This window comes from Cyanistes caeruleus, chromosome 10, assembly GCF_971803275.1.
Source record: "Cyanistes caeruleus chromosome 10, bCyaCae1.hap1.1, whole genome shotgun sequence".
Taxonomy (NCBI): Eukaryota; Metazoa; Chordata; class Aves; order Passeriformes; family Paridae; genus Cyanistes; species Cyanistes caeruleus.
In genome coordinates, this window is record NC_141710.1 from 3,716,903 (window position 1) to 3,732,326 (window position 15,424).

A 15,424-nucleotide genomic window follows, 5' to 3' on the forward strand; every position below is an offset into this window, starting at 1 on the left:
TTACAAGAAAAAACAGAAAGGCACCAGGTAACCCAGGTACCCAGTGAAACAATGCCATCCTTTACACTCAGTATCTGCATACTGAATTACACACTTGAGATCTACACCAGGACATTTTTTAGCAGTGTTTTCTTCTATTCCTGGTGGTATAAGGATAATTCATAAATAAATCAATCAATAAATCAACCAAAAGTGCTTATAGACAATGAGAAAAAGAGCTCCAAAACTCAGCTGTGTAACTTTTTTTCTTATACCACTTAATCAGGTAGCTCAGATACTGAAATTTAAGTTTTATTAGAAGAAATCAAAAGGAAGCAGCAGTTATAGCAACAGCAAAGCCCCAAGTCATTTGGTCCTTTTCTTCTTTTAAACTAACATGCCCCGATTACAGACATCCGTGTATGAGAACTGGCATCAGCAAAACAATTAGGATAATAAATCAGTTTCTAAAGTAATAGATAAAAGCTCATTCAATATCTTTAAAGATTCCATTTCAGACAATTTTGTGCCCCAAAGCAGGAGAGGAGGAAGGCTCTCTGTGCTCACCTGTGAATGGCCTCCATGCAAAACTCAACAGTCTCTGGCAGAATGACTCAGCTGCCTAAAATGCTTAATTTTTGTTAAATTTACATATGCAAGTACACAACACCTTTCTTTTAAAAAATTGCAAATATATGTAACTTTTAAAATTTGATATGAAATCCACTGCCAACCAGTTCCAAATGTTTATCTTTTTTAGGCTTCCTTGTTGAAGTGGCACTATTCCTTAGGTCCTCGTTCTAAGTATAATGAAGCAGTCTTTCAGAACCTTCCTTTTAGCTCCCTGTTTGTAAACAGTGCAGTTCTTTCTCTCAGTACCATAAAAATATGTTCAAAACACATAATAAAATATTTTCTTGTCCCAAAATTACAAAATTATTGTAATCAACAGATAAAGAGCAATGCCAAACCTTGCAAATATTTTAAAAGCTCTTTCAGAAGGATTTTTTTAGAGATGGAGATAAAAATATGGTATCTTTTTTAACTCAAAGCAATACCTCTCTCCCCATCCAATTGTCATCTATTTTCAGTGCTCTGAGCCAGGGTAGTGGGGGCCAGGCTTTGAAGCAGAGCCACAAAGCATTTGGCTGCTTTCAGAACAAGGCAGGAGGGTTGACTGGGGGTCTGTGGCTGAGTGAATAATGCTGATGCCATTGAGATTCCCTGCATTTATTGCCTTCTTTAGTGAGGGGATATAAAAATACAGAGCTGTCCACTTTGAAAAGCCTGTCTGTGGTCTGTCTTCTCCCTTGGCACTATGGGGCTGCTGTTTTTCCCTAAGGCTGCCTCCCTCCAGGCCAAACAAGCCCAGTTTCCCCAGCCTTTCCTCCTGTGGCCGGAGCTGGCCCTTCTGCTGGTTCTCCATCAGATTCACTCCAGTTTATCTAAATACTCCTTGCACTCAGGGGCCCAAAGCAGGCCCAGTGCTTTATGATAGCTAAGGATGGGGGTGATGGTTTCAGGGCTTGTTAAGATGCTACAAAAGGCATCAAGAAGTGACTGCACTGACATCCTCTTTGTTTTAAATTTGGATTAAGATGCTTTCTTCAGAAAAGTGATCAGACCACTTTTGGTAACTGAACGAGTGGTTCAGACCACTCAGGCAGAAGGATTTTTGTCTGATAGCTGCAATAAGTGGTGCTATTTGCAGTGAGCAGAGCACTTTCCTTGCTTTCCTTTCCTCCTTCCTGCTCTTTCTGAGGATGTTTGAATGTGCTCTGAGAGTACTTCCTCAGCAAAGTCCCGGGAAGCAGAAGATGGAAGCCACACCTGAGGGGACACTCAGGTGTGCTCTGAGCAGCACTGAGGGGATGCAGAGCTGTTCTCCTGCTCAGGCTCCCTGGGATGGGCAGACTGGGATGTGCAGATTGGGATGTGCAGAGCTGCTCTCCTGCTTCAGGCTCCCTGGGATGTGCAGACTGGGATGTGCAGATTGGGATGTGCAGATTGGGATGTGCAGAGCTGTTTTCCTGCTCAGGCTCCCTGGGATGTGCAGACTGGGATGTGCAGACTGGGATGTGCAGACTGGGATGTGCAGACTGGGATGTGCAGGCTGGGATGTGCAGGCTGGGATGTGCAGAGCTGTTTTCCTGCTCAGGCTCCCTGGGATGTGCAGACTGGGATGTGCAGAGCTGTTTTCCTGCTCAGGCTCCCTGGGATGGGCAGATTGGGATGTGCAGATTGGGATGTGCAGATTGGGATGTGCAGACTGGGATGTGCAGAGCTGTTCTCCTGCTCAGGCTCCCTGGGATGTGCAGACTGGGATATGGAGAGCTCTTCTCCTGCTCAGGCTCCCTGGGCTGCTGAGGGACACCAGAGGGAGGTGCAGGTTGCTCAGCAGAGGCTCGTGGTGAGCATCAACAGCTCTTCACTGGCTTCTCAAGGAGCACAGGCTGCCTTGGTGTGTGCAGCCATGCAGGTGGATGACCCACAGTCTAGGAGTGGCCCCAGCTGACGCAGGGGAAGCTTCCAGAGATGGAAATTGCCAATTCTCCCAGGCACATGCCAGGCCTGTGTAGACAAAGCTGAAAAATGGGGTATCTTGTAGACCACCAAGTCTGGTTCTAAGCACCACATGCTTCTCAGACCAAGAACTTTGGTTTCACTCTTCTCCTGAGAATTCCAATATAAAGCACAAAAATCTGACATTTTTCATTAGAAGATGCCAAGAGCCTAGAACACATAGATTTATATAAAAGCTGTTTCCAGCTATTTAATAAAAGCATATTCCAGTGCAATGGCTTGTACTCAGCACAAGGACTTTAGGCTGTTTAATTCACTGTGATTCAATTAATACTTTTTAGAGGCAGACTGGCATGATAAAGTGATTAGAACAAGCCATCCAGCAGTTTTGGAAAGTCCAGCTTCCTCATCTGTAATTTTATCTCATTACAATAGCTTTATACGTTAGATTTTAAAAATGAATTTCCAACTTGACAGTATTAAAATTTCTTTATTTGCCATTGTAGTATATTTTACAATTTTCTTTTCCTGGCCTCACTGCTTCATATTGCATTCCATTGCCACAATGGAATCCGTGCAGGGAAAAAATTGTCTTCCTGTGTTAAGAAGGGGAAGAAGGTGTCTGAAACAACAGCATAAGAAATTGCACACCACAATTATTCAGTTTTTGATTTTGTTGCTTGTGAAATGGCCACCTGCTGCTGAATGACTGGGACATATCCCAGAGTTTGGAATTAATTTCTTGCTTCCTTGTAAAACAATTGTTTTTTCACTTCGGCCCAGTACAGATACTGAAAGGTGATTTGGAGGAATAAATGTGTCTGTGTCCCTAAGCTGAAGTGAAATCAGGTGACAATTAAGATGACAAACAAATGCTGTTGAAATCTCAGGAACAACTGAGCTGAGCCTTTAAGTGTGTAAATTCCCTTCCAAACAATGTGTTCATGTGCTGGAATTTAAGGAAATGCAGGTAAGTGAGGGTTTGAGGGCATCACTGAGTGGTCTGCACTTGCAATAACTTTTGTTCCAGAATGTACACGAAAAAATAAAAGTTACTGAATACTTTGTGTGGACATCTGCAGTTGGACATCTGCATTTCTCTTGGAAGCACTTAGCCTAGTTGCAGGAGCCCTGAATTGTGGAAGTCATGAATGTGTTTCCAGGAAGCATTTTTTTGGAAAAATGTGACTGACTAATGGAGTAATTACACTAGCTACACATTATCATGCTCTCTGTGTCTGAAATGCCCCAAAATGTTTGGGTTTGTTGTGTCAAAGTTAAATATGCTTTAATTAAATATGAGGATCACTCACTCATTGGGGTACACCTGAGGCATCCTGCCTGATGCAGTTCAGGGCTGCAAAACAGAAATAGTGTGGAACAGCTCTCCACAAAGTGCCGGGTATTCATCCTGTAGGTTTGGCCATGCAAGGTCTCTCAAAACCAGGTTTTGTTTTCTGTGAAATGTCAGCTGCATGTGGCTGTGGTGCATCACATGTTAATGAGCAGGTCTGGGGCTTGGCAAGCTGCTTTTCCTTGGAAGGCAGGGCTGCATAATGCTGTTGGTGCTTGGTGTTTGTTCAGCAAAGTTTTCAGTCTTCCAATTTATTTACTTTCAATTTTGGTTTCAGCTCATTTAACCTTCAGAAAACATTTGTGCTGTCTGCTGTTTACAAAAGGAAGGCTCCCTCCAGCAGCCCCTTGCTGCATTTATCTCTTGCTGTGGAGCTATGATGTCTGCAGTAATAAATGTATCCGTTTGAAATAGGGGTGATTAAGTGCTTGTTGAAATGTCTTCTGGAAGAAAACATTAGTTTTTGCTTTCAAAGGGCAGATACTGCACCAGCTTAACCTGACCAAGGACAAAGTGTTACGTTTAAACATCATTTTCTGCTTGCTTCTGTGAAACAGCAAGGATATCTGCATTCAAGCATTTCCATTTCTTAATACCTCAAAACAAGGATCTCCCCAGAACTGAAAGTACCATTGTTGTAACTATTGTTTTGATTTTAAAACAGCCCACTCATCCTACCAGTTTGCTGTGATTCATTCCTTTAAACTTTCAAATCTGCGAGATACAACAACAGAAAAAAATTAATTGGGCCGACATTGGTATTTGCACACCAGACTTCTGTCTCTAGAGGCATGGGTTCACCCAGCTGGACATTTCTGAACTAAAGCTGAGTTTGGCCATCCTGGATGTCCCTGGTTGTCCAGCTCAGAAATTCATATGTGATTTGACCCTAATGTTGTCATCCCTTACATGCTGAAGGTTGTAACTGTGGCCATTGCTTTTCAAAGCTGGTGGGTATCAGGAAAACCATGAAGATCCTCATTTTCCCACCACCTGGGAAAAAGCTCAAGGCCAAAAGATGAAGGGTAGAGAAGAGGTGAGTTCCCTGCCCAGATCTGTAGACTGCTGGTCCCTCTGTGTTACACAGAGCATGGCCCAGGTCCTTTCAGCACCTCTGAGATCCTGGCAGGTTGCACAGGACTTTCTAAGTACTGGTGGGATGAGTTAATAATGACAATCATTGGTAATAGCTCTTCAATCCAGTGACTAAGGACTGTATATTTTCTTAATCTGAACCTAATAGGGATCCCCAGTATCTAGACCAGTATATCCTGTGTGTATTTTACATGAAATGTGTTTTCAAAGCTATAGACAAACATTAAGAAACTAATATTATGTATTAGCAAATGTGAAAATATAGATCAAATACCAAATTGTCTGATTTTTCTATTTTCTATTCATGTCTTGTTTTCAGGATGTGTTTTCTATTTATCACCTGTATTTTCAAAATGTGCTAAGAGTATTTATTAACATTGTTTTGGCTTTCATTAATGTTAGAAATGTAGAAATTGCAGTAACGTTATTCACTAGAAGTGAAATTTGGAAACAGCACAGTTTAAAAATCATATGGGATCTAAAAACCAGTCACTGTAAGAGCCAGCTAATACTCTGCTGTGTCTCCCAGATCTGTGACAAGGAGTGGCACTACTACGTGGTCAACGTGGAGTTCCCTGTGGTGACGCTGTATATGGACGGGACCACCTATGAGCCGTACCTGGTGACCAACGACTGGCCCATCCACCCCTCCCACATCGCCATGCAGCTCACAGTGGGGGCTTGCTGGCAAGGTAAAACCACAGCAGATAACAAACAGCACACTCAGGAGCTCAGGCCAAGACAGTATCTCGTCTCGCTGATTGCATAGGAAATAAACCGCTAAAAGATCGATGGGATAAAATCAGATGTAAATCCAGAGTTGTTAATGAATCAAGTCCAAGGATAAAATGGACTAACCCTAACCCTAACCCTCTTTATCACCTGAAGAGGTACTGGATACAGTTTGTCTACACAGTGTGAAAGATTGTTGTCTTTATCTTTTATCTTCACTTCTTTCAATTTTTTTCCCTTATCCTCCAACCTTAAGTAAACAATCTAGGTATTAAAGAACTCCAACTATCTCTTTTCAGTCCCTCCCTCAGATTTCTTTTAGAATTCATGGCCCAGTCCTGAGCTCACACTGGATGTACCTCACCAGTAATTTACTAGATTCACTCTGTTATACTAGACTATTACTATAATAATCTACTCTATTACTAGATTAAAATCAGTAATTTACTAGATTCACTCTGTTATACACCAGAGGTAAAAGTGAGAGTAAAATAAATCCAAAAGTCGAAACCCCTGAGCCATTCCTGTACAGGTGTTTGCTTAAATATCACCTTTCTCTGTTTTCTACCCTTCATAATCCCATACTTCTCATTAATTTTACCTGGTCCTTACACCACTTTCTTTATCTGTTCTCTGCCTTACACCTGAAACTTTCTCTGCTTGTCTGTTTTTGTAAAGTTGTCTCCATTACCTCTCCATGTTTATTTTCTATTTACACTGTCTTTTTTCCAATGAAGTGAACTATAATTAGGAAAAAAATGCTTTAACATAGATTGTGTTTCTTCCCCACTCTTTCATGTGGTCTCACTTCCTCCATGAATAGCTTGTTTGCCAATTTGATCTGTGTTTATTTGTAAAATTTGGGCATCTTATGCATGGCAGGGCTGCTCAGTGTAAATAGTAATTGAAGCAAATCCAGCTGTTAGATTATGAGTGGGGTAAAGATCCAGTCTTTACTCTGATGACAACATGCAGAATGAAGCCACACTAACCCTAAAAACAAAATTTGGTGAGTTTACAATATTTACAATTATTGGAGGTGTGATAATCAGGTTGGCATTCCACTAATCCCATGTACTTGGAAAAGTATAGACTGTTTCTTGTCTGGCTGGTGTTTGCATGGGCTGATTTTTTTGTTGTGCAGTATTGGTGAAGTACTTTTAGATCAAAGTTCTGGAGTTAGCAAATGCCGATGTCATTTGTAAATTTAGTTCTTTCCAGAGATGAGCAAATGCCATAGAGGCTCAACAATGATAACCTTGTTCCCTTTGCACCTCTGTCTGAGGAGGAATTAAGGCAAAACTGCTCCCATAGGCTCACAATACATCCAGACAACAGAGTATATTTCATATTTAAGCTGTTAAATAAAAAGTTGCAATCATTTTCAAGCATTTTTATTTTTGCCTGGGCTAATTTGATGGCTTAATTAGCCATTCAGGATAAGATTCTTCTTCTGTTACGGTGAAACACCTGATTTAAATGACTGAAATCGTACCTATAGCTGCCATTAATATTTACAGCAATATTATGTTATTGCTCTTTTAATACTAAGAGAATTGGAGTGCCTCAAAATTAGAAAAAAATTTTCCACCTTGTAAAAATGCTAAGATTTAGTAATACAGTGTGCTAAAGAATCTGATAAACTATCATGTGCTAAGCAAAAAGATAAACTTTCAATGGTTATGTGAAACAAGATTTCAAGATACTGCTTTTGACAAAGCTTATCATTTGGTACATTTGTTTTAAACCACTCATTCTGTTTGAAATGAATGGTGTGGAAAGTTACTTTGTTAATAAGATTCAGCGCTGTATTTCAGTCTGTGAAATAGTAATTAATCAACATAGAAACCCAATCTATTCTAGTCAAAACATTAATTTTCCAAGTTTTTATATTTCAAGAAAAAGGGGCTCTATCAAATAAATATTTTAACTACAGATACTTTCTGTGAAACTGTTAGTAAGTCTACTTAGGCTAATACATTTTAGCCAGTAACAATAGTTGAAACCTCTGTATTTTCAAAGCACTATAAAGCTGCTTTACAATATTCTATGATTTATTTCAGTAAAGTAAAAAGTGATTTTGGTGTCATAAGGAGTGTCCTTGTTAAGAGGATATGAAGAGTTCCAAGCTCTGCTTTGCTACTACTTCCTTTCTTTTCATCAAAGCTCTGCTCTAACCTCTTCCTTCAGAAAGGGCAAGACCTTCTTTTCCATCTTTACTAAACCACTTTAATGCTCTGAGTACACAGCATGCATTTGTCAAAGTCAAATTATTTGAAAAACAGTCTCAGACAAGTAAATGAATCAAAAGAAATAACATTGCTTTTTTTCTTCCCACACTGACTGATTTGCTGACAGCCAAAAGTCGTCGTGGCTGTGGGGTGGCTGAAGGACTGGCAGGGAGCAGGAAGAGAGTGTTTAGAGGACAGTGAAAAATCAAGAACAAGAATTGCAATTAATGGTCTGTTAGCACCAGTAGGAAAATCTGGCACTGCCATGAGGGATTTACCCTCTTGTAGGTGAAAATGTTCAGTTCTGGTTTGGAAACTGGGAATTGTTCTGCTGCTTCTTTAGGAGCCTGAGTGTCCCCTGTGATACAAGTGAGCCCTGATCTTTTCATCACTGACACTGGTTCCCATCCTGGTGTTCTGCAGCAAGCACCATGCCTGCACCTTCCCTCTGTCTTTCTCAGACTTGTATCCCACAGGAATCTTGGACGTGGAAAATTCTTCAAGGTTATTATTGCCTATTATTAATATTTCAGTGACTGAGTAACTGTTTTCTGACTTTTATAGCCTTGTTTATAGCATCCATTATGAAAAGTTAGGTTGTTTTTTTATTTCTACCTTCAGCTGCTCAAGTGAAATATAAGAGCAGTTTAAGATCAGTGCTGTTCTCCTGACCATAACACGAAAACAAACCAAATGTGCAGTTCTTCAGGCTTATGTGACAAATCCCAGCTTTAGCCTATGATGTGCTCACTGTGCCTTGGTTTGTCTGTGCCATCAGCAAATCTCTCCTACATCTTTACACTTTTCCCTGGTAATGTAAAAAACTCGCCTGATTTGATTGTTCCTGATTTTATGCAATTTTTTTTTTAAAATAATGTGAATCAAGTGCTGGGACTCTCTAAAAAGGAGGGAAAGTCAGCCTCTTCCTGAAGGGCAGATTCTTGGAGACAAGCAAGAAGTGAAGATGGTTGAAAGGGCAGAAAGCCAGCCTTTAAAAGTGATAGAAGAGACCCTTCCCAGGGACTGTCAGGCACTGGGTGAAGTTTACTGCAGCCCAGGAAATGGCCAAATTACTTAAAACCAAGCCTGGGGAATGGTTCCCAGCTCTAATGACACTCTGTGCATGAGGAAAATTGCATGATTTGTTCTGGCATTATCAATATGAGCTTTATCTACTAAAAATTAGGTATACTGTATGTTACTGTGGTGTAGTTTTCCTTTTTTAATCTAAAAACCCATAAACAATAAACATAGTGCTGAGTGAAACACAGATACAACATAGTTGAGGCTTAGGTTTTCTCATTCTCTCAGAACTTACCAACATCTCCGTGGAGATGAGCTGTATCTGAGCAGTATCTCACTTGTAGGAAAGGGCAAAAAGACCCTGACATCAAAGAAGTGCCAAGAACCTTGCTGAGGCAATCCAGGTTTACTGGGTATGCTGATCTCTGGAGAGAATCTGGAGATGCTGTGTTACAGAACAAATTTTTGTATTCTTGGATTACCTCAAGACCATTGTCACTGGAGCTGCACTTTGTTCTCTGTGTAATCTATTTGGGTCTTCTTCATTATCCCTAAAACGCTGTTGCTTGGGCTCAGTTTGGTGTCAGAACAGAGCTCAAATTGCCTTAAAGCAGTAAGGGCTGTTAGGAGCAACTGATTTCTTTTCTCAGTTGTTTCTTAGCAGGTGGTAATGTCAGTGCTGAGTCAAATCCAGGCAGTGGAACTGAGCATCCTCCTGCCCAGTGAAGCCACTGACTCTGAGCTGCCTGGGGAGCATGAAATGAATCATGCTCAGGGTCAAATGATCTCTATTTGAAAAAAAATCAGTATTTAGAAGAATTTCAATAATATTCTGTAAAATGTTACTATCAGCATTAGGTACAGTTGCCCATTGTGCTTACACATGCAATGGAATTGTCGTGTTCATTCTGGATTAAATATATTTATAGTCATCTAGTCTTGGGAGCTCAGAATTTTAGAGTGTCTAGGATTTGGAGATTGGCCATCCCGAGCTAAATTTCCACCCACTGAGAAGCTGAAGTCAAATACTCAAAGAATATCAGATTGCAGAAGTAGAAGGAAACACAGCTTTCAAACACACTAATACAGTAAAACCAAGTATGAATAAAACATTTTATCAGAGCTAGAAAGCAGGATTGTAGGAAACTGGCTTTAGGTCATTCCTTTAATTTTAGTGAGAGTTTTGGGTTTTGCTTCCCAGTTTTACTGCATTTGATTTTGTCCATTTGCAATCTAATAATTACTGAACATCAGCAGCTAACATACCCCACTGAGCTGAGAAGACTCTGAAATGCTGAGAAAAAAGAATATCAAAATGACAGCATGCTGCTATTACAAGCAACTATAAGAAGAGTCAGATATAATGACTTCTGTTTACCTTCAAGTTCAGAATTGGCAGGTACATCATTTTGTCTTTAACACTGAGAAGAGTTGCTTATGGAAGGCTTATTTAGCAATTTGGTACAAGATGGTATTCCCTCTTTAAGTGCTTTTGGTTTTTTTATGTGATTACAAGCTGGGGTTCTCATTGCCCTGGATGAGCAGGCACCTCCTGTTTTACACATACAGTGACAAGAACACTACATTAGGGCTAGTACTTCAGCAAGATGAGTTTCAGGAGGAGCAACAGGGATGGTCACAGTGTACAGTGTTAGGTGGAAGATGTAAAGAGAAGTCCTTGTTCAGCCTGGCAAAGGAAAATGATACAGCTCTATTTTACCACTCACATTTCCTATTGGGAATAAATGTACACCTCAAGGGTCAGTGGTCAGTGGAGGGGATTGCTTGGGGAGCCTCTGTCTTCAGGAGAGTTTGGAAAGCTCAGGCAATATTCTCAAGAATAGATTAGGTACAGAACTATTTGTCTTGGTGCTGGGGACAGAGTGCCTCACCCCTCCATGTCCCTGCAGACTCTGCTCTCAGTTGTTCATGTCTCAGCCTGGATTACCCTGTCATCACCATGGCCCTGCAGATTTTCTCTGCTCACACACTATGACACTGGCTACTTCATCTATTTTTCACTCACATTTTCTTGAAATACTTGGGGATTTTTGTTTAAATAACATTTGACAGCCTTTTACAAGCAAAGATTATATCACCTCCTTCACAGTCGAGTCTCAATCTCTGCACCCACACAAAACACCACCCTCATTCCCTTGAAGAGGGTATGTAAGTCTAGTTCTTTAAATGCTCAATGTTTTTGTAGTGCCTGTATTTTCAGAGTATTTTAAAAGCTTATTCCTGGAAACACACATATTCCTTTCCATGCTTTGATGTTGGTGGATGGACAAATGACTTTAAATGAGAATTATACATCTCCAAGATGGCAATACCTCCTTGTGCACCAGCACTATTTAAAAGCGTGGCTTAGGCACAGTGAATACCCTGCACATTGAATGATTTATGGGCAAATACTGTATCACTGCTAATGGACTTGCAATGTAATTGTAAGTTCTGTGTCAAGAATACCAGAGGAGAACTAGTCCAAAGTGGAAGAACAACCAATATCTGTTCATGTATGCTTTGGTTCATTCAGCTTCTTCTGTCAGGCAAAGCCACAGCACTGAGTTCTTTGTTCTGTCTTCTTGTCTGGTCTTTTATATACATTTTAATGAGTGTATTTAACGTTTAAATACATTCACTGATCTGAACCTGCTTTTTATTTTGCATCACCTCAGAAGTACTAAAAACTACTGGCAGACTTATTATACTGGCAGACTTATTATATTTCTAAATTTCAAAGCTCCAGGATTAGCGTTGGTATTTTAGCCTTGGAATTTGCTATCTTCGCAATCCTGTAGTGATACGAGAATGTGAAGCTTCAAACAAAATGTGATTCCTACTTCTTCTGTAAGCTCTTAAATGGTTTTCTCTCTTAGTCTTCTTTTTAAGAAGAGGTTTGCTTTTTTATTTTTTTCTTTTTTTTAATTTGGCACACCTTTTTCTGTCCAGTTACATTACTGCTGTATACGTACTTTTAAAGACAATGTAAGAAGATAAATATAACAGCATTTTGGCTGAAAAGCAAATGTCCCCATAATGCACTATCGATTCACCAAATAATTACCAAATAATTGTCTTGGTAAGTATCAGAAAGGCTGAACTATAGCTATTGTAAATGTAAAAGTTTCTAGGAAATCTCAACAAAATTCTGCCCAGAGGAAATTTCCCACGTAATGGACAAACGAATGAGAGTGGACAAGTGGACAAGAATAACAGCCCCTTGTGAGCCTTCTGTTGGGGTAAGAAAAAGAGGCAGTTTATGCTGTAATGTTAAAAAAAGGAAGAACAAAACCTGCCTGTTTCTCTGAAGAAACAGCCTGCTTGGATGCCTCTTTTCTGCCAGCACACCAGTGTGTGTTTTCTTCACTATATAAAATAGCTCATCCTGCAGAGGCTGGAAGTGAGGGTTTGCAGGTTTTTAGGAACAATAGCAGCCTAAAGAAAATCTGCCACTTCATCCCTATCCACACACAAGTTCAAGTTCAAGCTTGAGCTATCTTGCCTGGCAAAAACAAGTTGTTTGACACTAAAGCTACAAACACCGTAGAGATGAGTTATCTACCAATTACAACACCTTATCAACAGGCTATCAGCTGCTAATCCAATTAGTCTGCCTAGCTGGCTGCCCTGTGGCTCCCTCCGTCCTCCCAGGCCTGAGGTAGGCCGTAATTCACATGCACTGTGAGAGATAACACTGAAGGAAAAACAAGCTTTAAAAATGCTCCTAAAGGAGGATGAGCAAATCACTAACTGTCCCAAGAGTAATTGAGATGCCATGATCACTGGAGCAGGAGTCTGTAATCACATTTTATTGACAGCTTCTAAAGATCAGTCTTCCTTGGGAGCCTCCTGGAGTAGAAGCGAGCCGAGCGTGTCTGCAGGGGCTGGTGCTACACAGAGTGCCAGGACCAAATGATGTTCCCTGAGTCTGTCACAGCACTCCCAGCCTCTTAGAGAGGGGCTGTGCACAGGTCCCTGCTCACTCTGCAGTCCCCAGTGTGTCCTCAGACCCAGCCCAGGGAATGTGGCACTTCGTGTACAGAGGCACCGCTGTCAGCTCATCTGGGACCGTGTTCTCAGGAGGACAAAGGCAGAGGTAGCTGATCTTGTCATGGAATGCTTGCAAATACAGCTTCTCTATAAATAAATATTGGACTTAAACATTTATTAGATTGGTGTTTGAGTACTTGAATAGGTTCATTTTTAGAAATCACATGCTTCCTTGTGAGAAACCGTGTTTCGTATCTGGGTTTGCTGTCTCAGCTTTATAAATACCTGAATACAATCCTGGAAAAACAAGCATCTTAAAGGCATCCTGCTACCAGCTACCACCCAACCCACAAAGATATTCCTCTGTACCACAATAAATGGGATTTCAAATACACTTGGCTAAGATGGATTGAGATTCTTTAAATATATTAAAACACAAAGTGATTTATTACATGTGCAGTTTGTGTGTTGGTACCAATAACCATTTTGCATCCTTCTTCTTGCAGGAGGTGAAGTCACCAAGGCCAGATTTGCACAGTATTTCCACGGCAGCCTGGCCAGTCTGACAATCCGGCCAGGGAAAATTGAGAGCCAGAAAGTGATTTCCTGTTTGCAGGCCTGCAAGGAAGGCCTCGATATCAATTCTCTTGAGAGTCTTGGCCAAGGAATAAAGGTGAGGGATGAACTGACATCATCTTTGATAAAAAATTGGATGTGATTTATGAAGTGGGGAGCCCAAGGTAGAGTGTACACAGTTCAGATGTACTCCCAGAAGCAATGTAATTTCCCATAAAATCATGCAAAGAAAAAAACAGAACAGTAGAAGAGCTGTGACACTGCAAAGAAAAACATTTCCATTATTGCAGTGCTGGATGATCAGAAAGTAACACACTGCTGATATTTCAGAGTCTGTATGAATTGCTAGGTTGCTTATTTTGTAACTTGTACAGAAATAGACGTGATACCAAAGATTTATTGAATTTTGATCTCAAGTAGTTTTAAAGCAGTGGAATACATAAGTCCTAATGCAATAGCATTCTAAAATTCAGTGTTTTCAAAGAGGAAAACTTTATGGTACATGAAAATTTAAAAATAAAAACTCCTAAAGTTAATAAATTAAATTTTTAGATTTAAATGTAAGTCATTATCCATCTTCAATACGCATATGATTACTGGTAATGTAGAGCTTTTTCTAAGATTGGGGAGTAACAGAGAGAAATCCTGTTTCAGTTGACCTAGTGGTCAGCTGGCTTTGCATTCATTCAGAGAATTATGAAATCCTGTTCTTTAGATACAGAATGCATCCAATTGTTCTTTGTAGGATCATGGCTATCCCAATGCTCACATGAGCTGCACTGTCAGTTTTCCTTTACTGACACCATCATCTGGTGACAGTGTTCCTGTGCTCAGTGTAAATGCACTTGTGAAGCTGTTTCCTGCTACCCAAATTCCACTTCCAAAGGAGCTGAGATTCAGACCCAGCTCAGGAAGTTCCTTTGGGTGCACACAATGTGTCCCACAAAACTGAACCAGTTTTGGTGTGGAGTTCTCAGAGGGGAGGAGGATGGTGCTGAAACACCTCACCTGGAACATTGCAGTGGGAATACCATGGACTGCATTTTATTAGCCAAACCTTTCTGTTGTATAGACTGAGCTGAAATGTCAGTTTATAGACATTGTGTGTCCAGGTGATGATAGTTTGCAGTGATAACTGACACATTTTGTGAAAACAAGGGTAAAAATGAAAATTGAAAGTGCAAAAGTAACGAGGAATTTTGCTAGCTCTTTTACATACGAGGAAAGACCCCAAAGAATTCTATTATCATCCTACCAGCAACATCATTAAGAATTTCACATTGCTGCTTCTCACAGCAACAGGATACAGGGGTTGGTTTAAGCTGTTTTTAAAATGCAGTATACACCAGGAGCAGGTTGGCATTTCTGGAACCCACATGGTAGATGCCTAACAGTAAGTTCTTTGCTGGGATTTTCCATTAATTAAAGCACTGTACACTTCTCCATGGTGCTTAAAAGCATCGTAATTCCTCCCCTGTTGTTGTCCTCTGAAACCTGACAATATTTGAGTCACCCCAGTTTCATGGGCTTGGGAAAATCCCTCTTCTGCCACCAACTGCTGGTCCAGCATTTGTGACTTCCTTAATGTACTGGCAGTGCAGAGGGTAAAAGGAAGATAAGGGATTGTTTTCTGCCTTTTCATGCTTTTGCAAACCTTCAAAACATCTTAATTTTCTGAAATACAGATGAGGCATAGTGGTTTTTTTTAAGTTACTGATGTTGCTTTTACTGCCTCAGCAAGCCAAGAGTAAGAGCAACAGCAGGAGGCAAAAATGAAAGGAACAGCCAGAGATATTGTGGAAGGGTTTCTTTGGGGGGCTGACAGAAGGAAGCTCAGCTGAAAGCAGAACCTTGCCTGACCTTGAAGAGAAAATTAGAGAGAAAGGTGGTGTGGTGTGAAAAACAAGCACACCTGATC

The 15,424-nt window shown here is 40.5% G+C and overlaps 1 protein-coding gene across 19 annotated transcripts in view; it reads left to right on the forward strand.

The window, feature by feature from the left end:
- Window positions 1-15,424, forward strand: part of CLSTN2 (calsyntenin 2) — a 328,373-nt gene that overhangs the window by 302,391 nt on the left and 10,558 nt on the right. For all 19 annotated transcript variants that reach the window (XM_086843491.1, XM_086843483.1, XM_086843481.1 and 16 more), the window contains 2 exons: window positions 5,481-5,643; window positions 13,437-13,603. In XM_086843491.1, coding sequence (XP_086699617.1) covers window positions 5,481-5,643; window positions 13,437-13,603 — 330 coding nt within the window. The remainder of the gene's footprint in view (window positions 1-5,480; window positions 5,644-13,436; window positions 13,604-15,424) is intronic.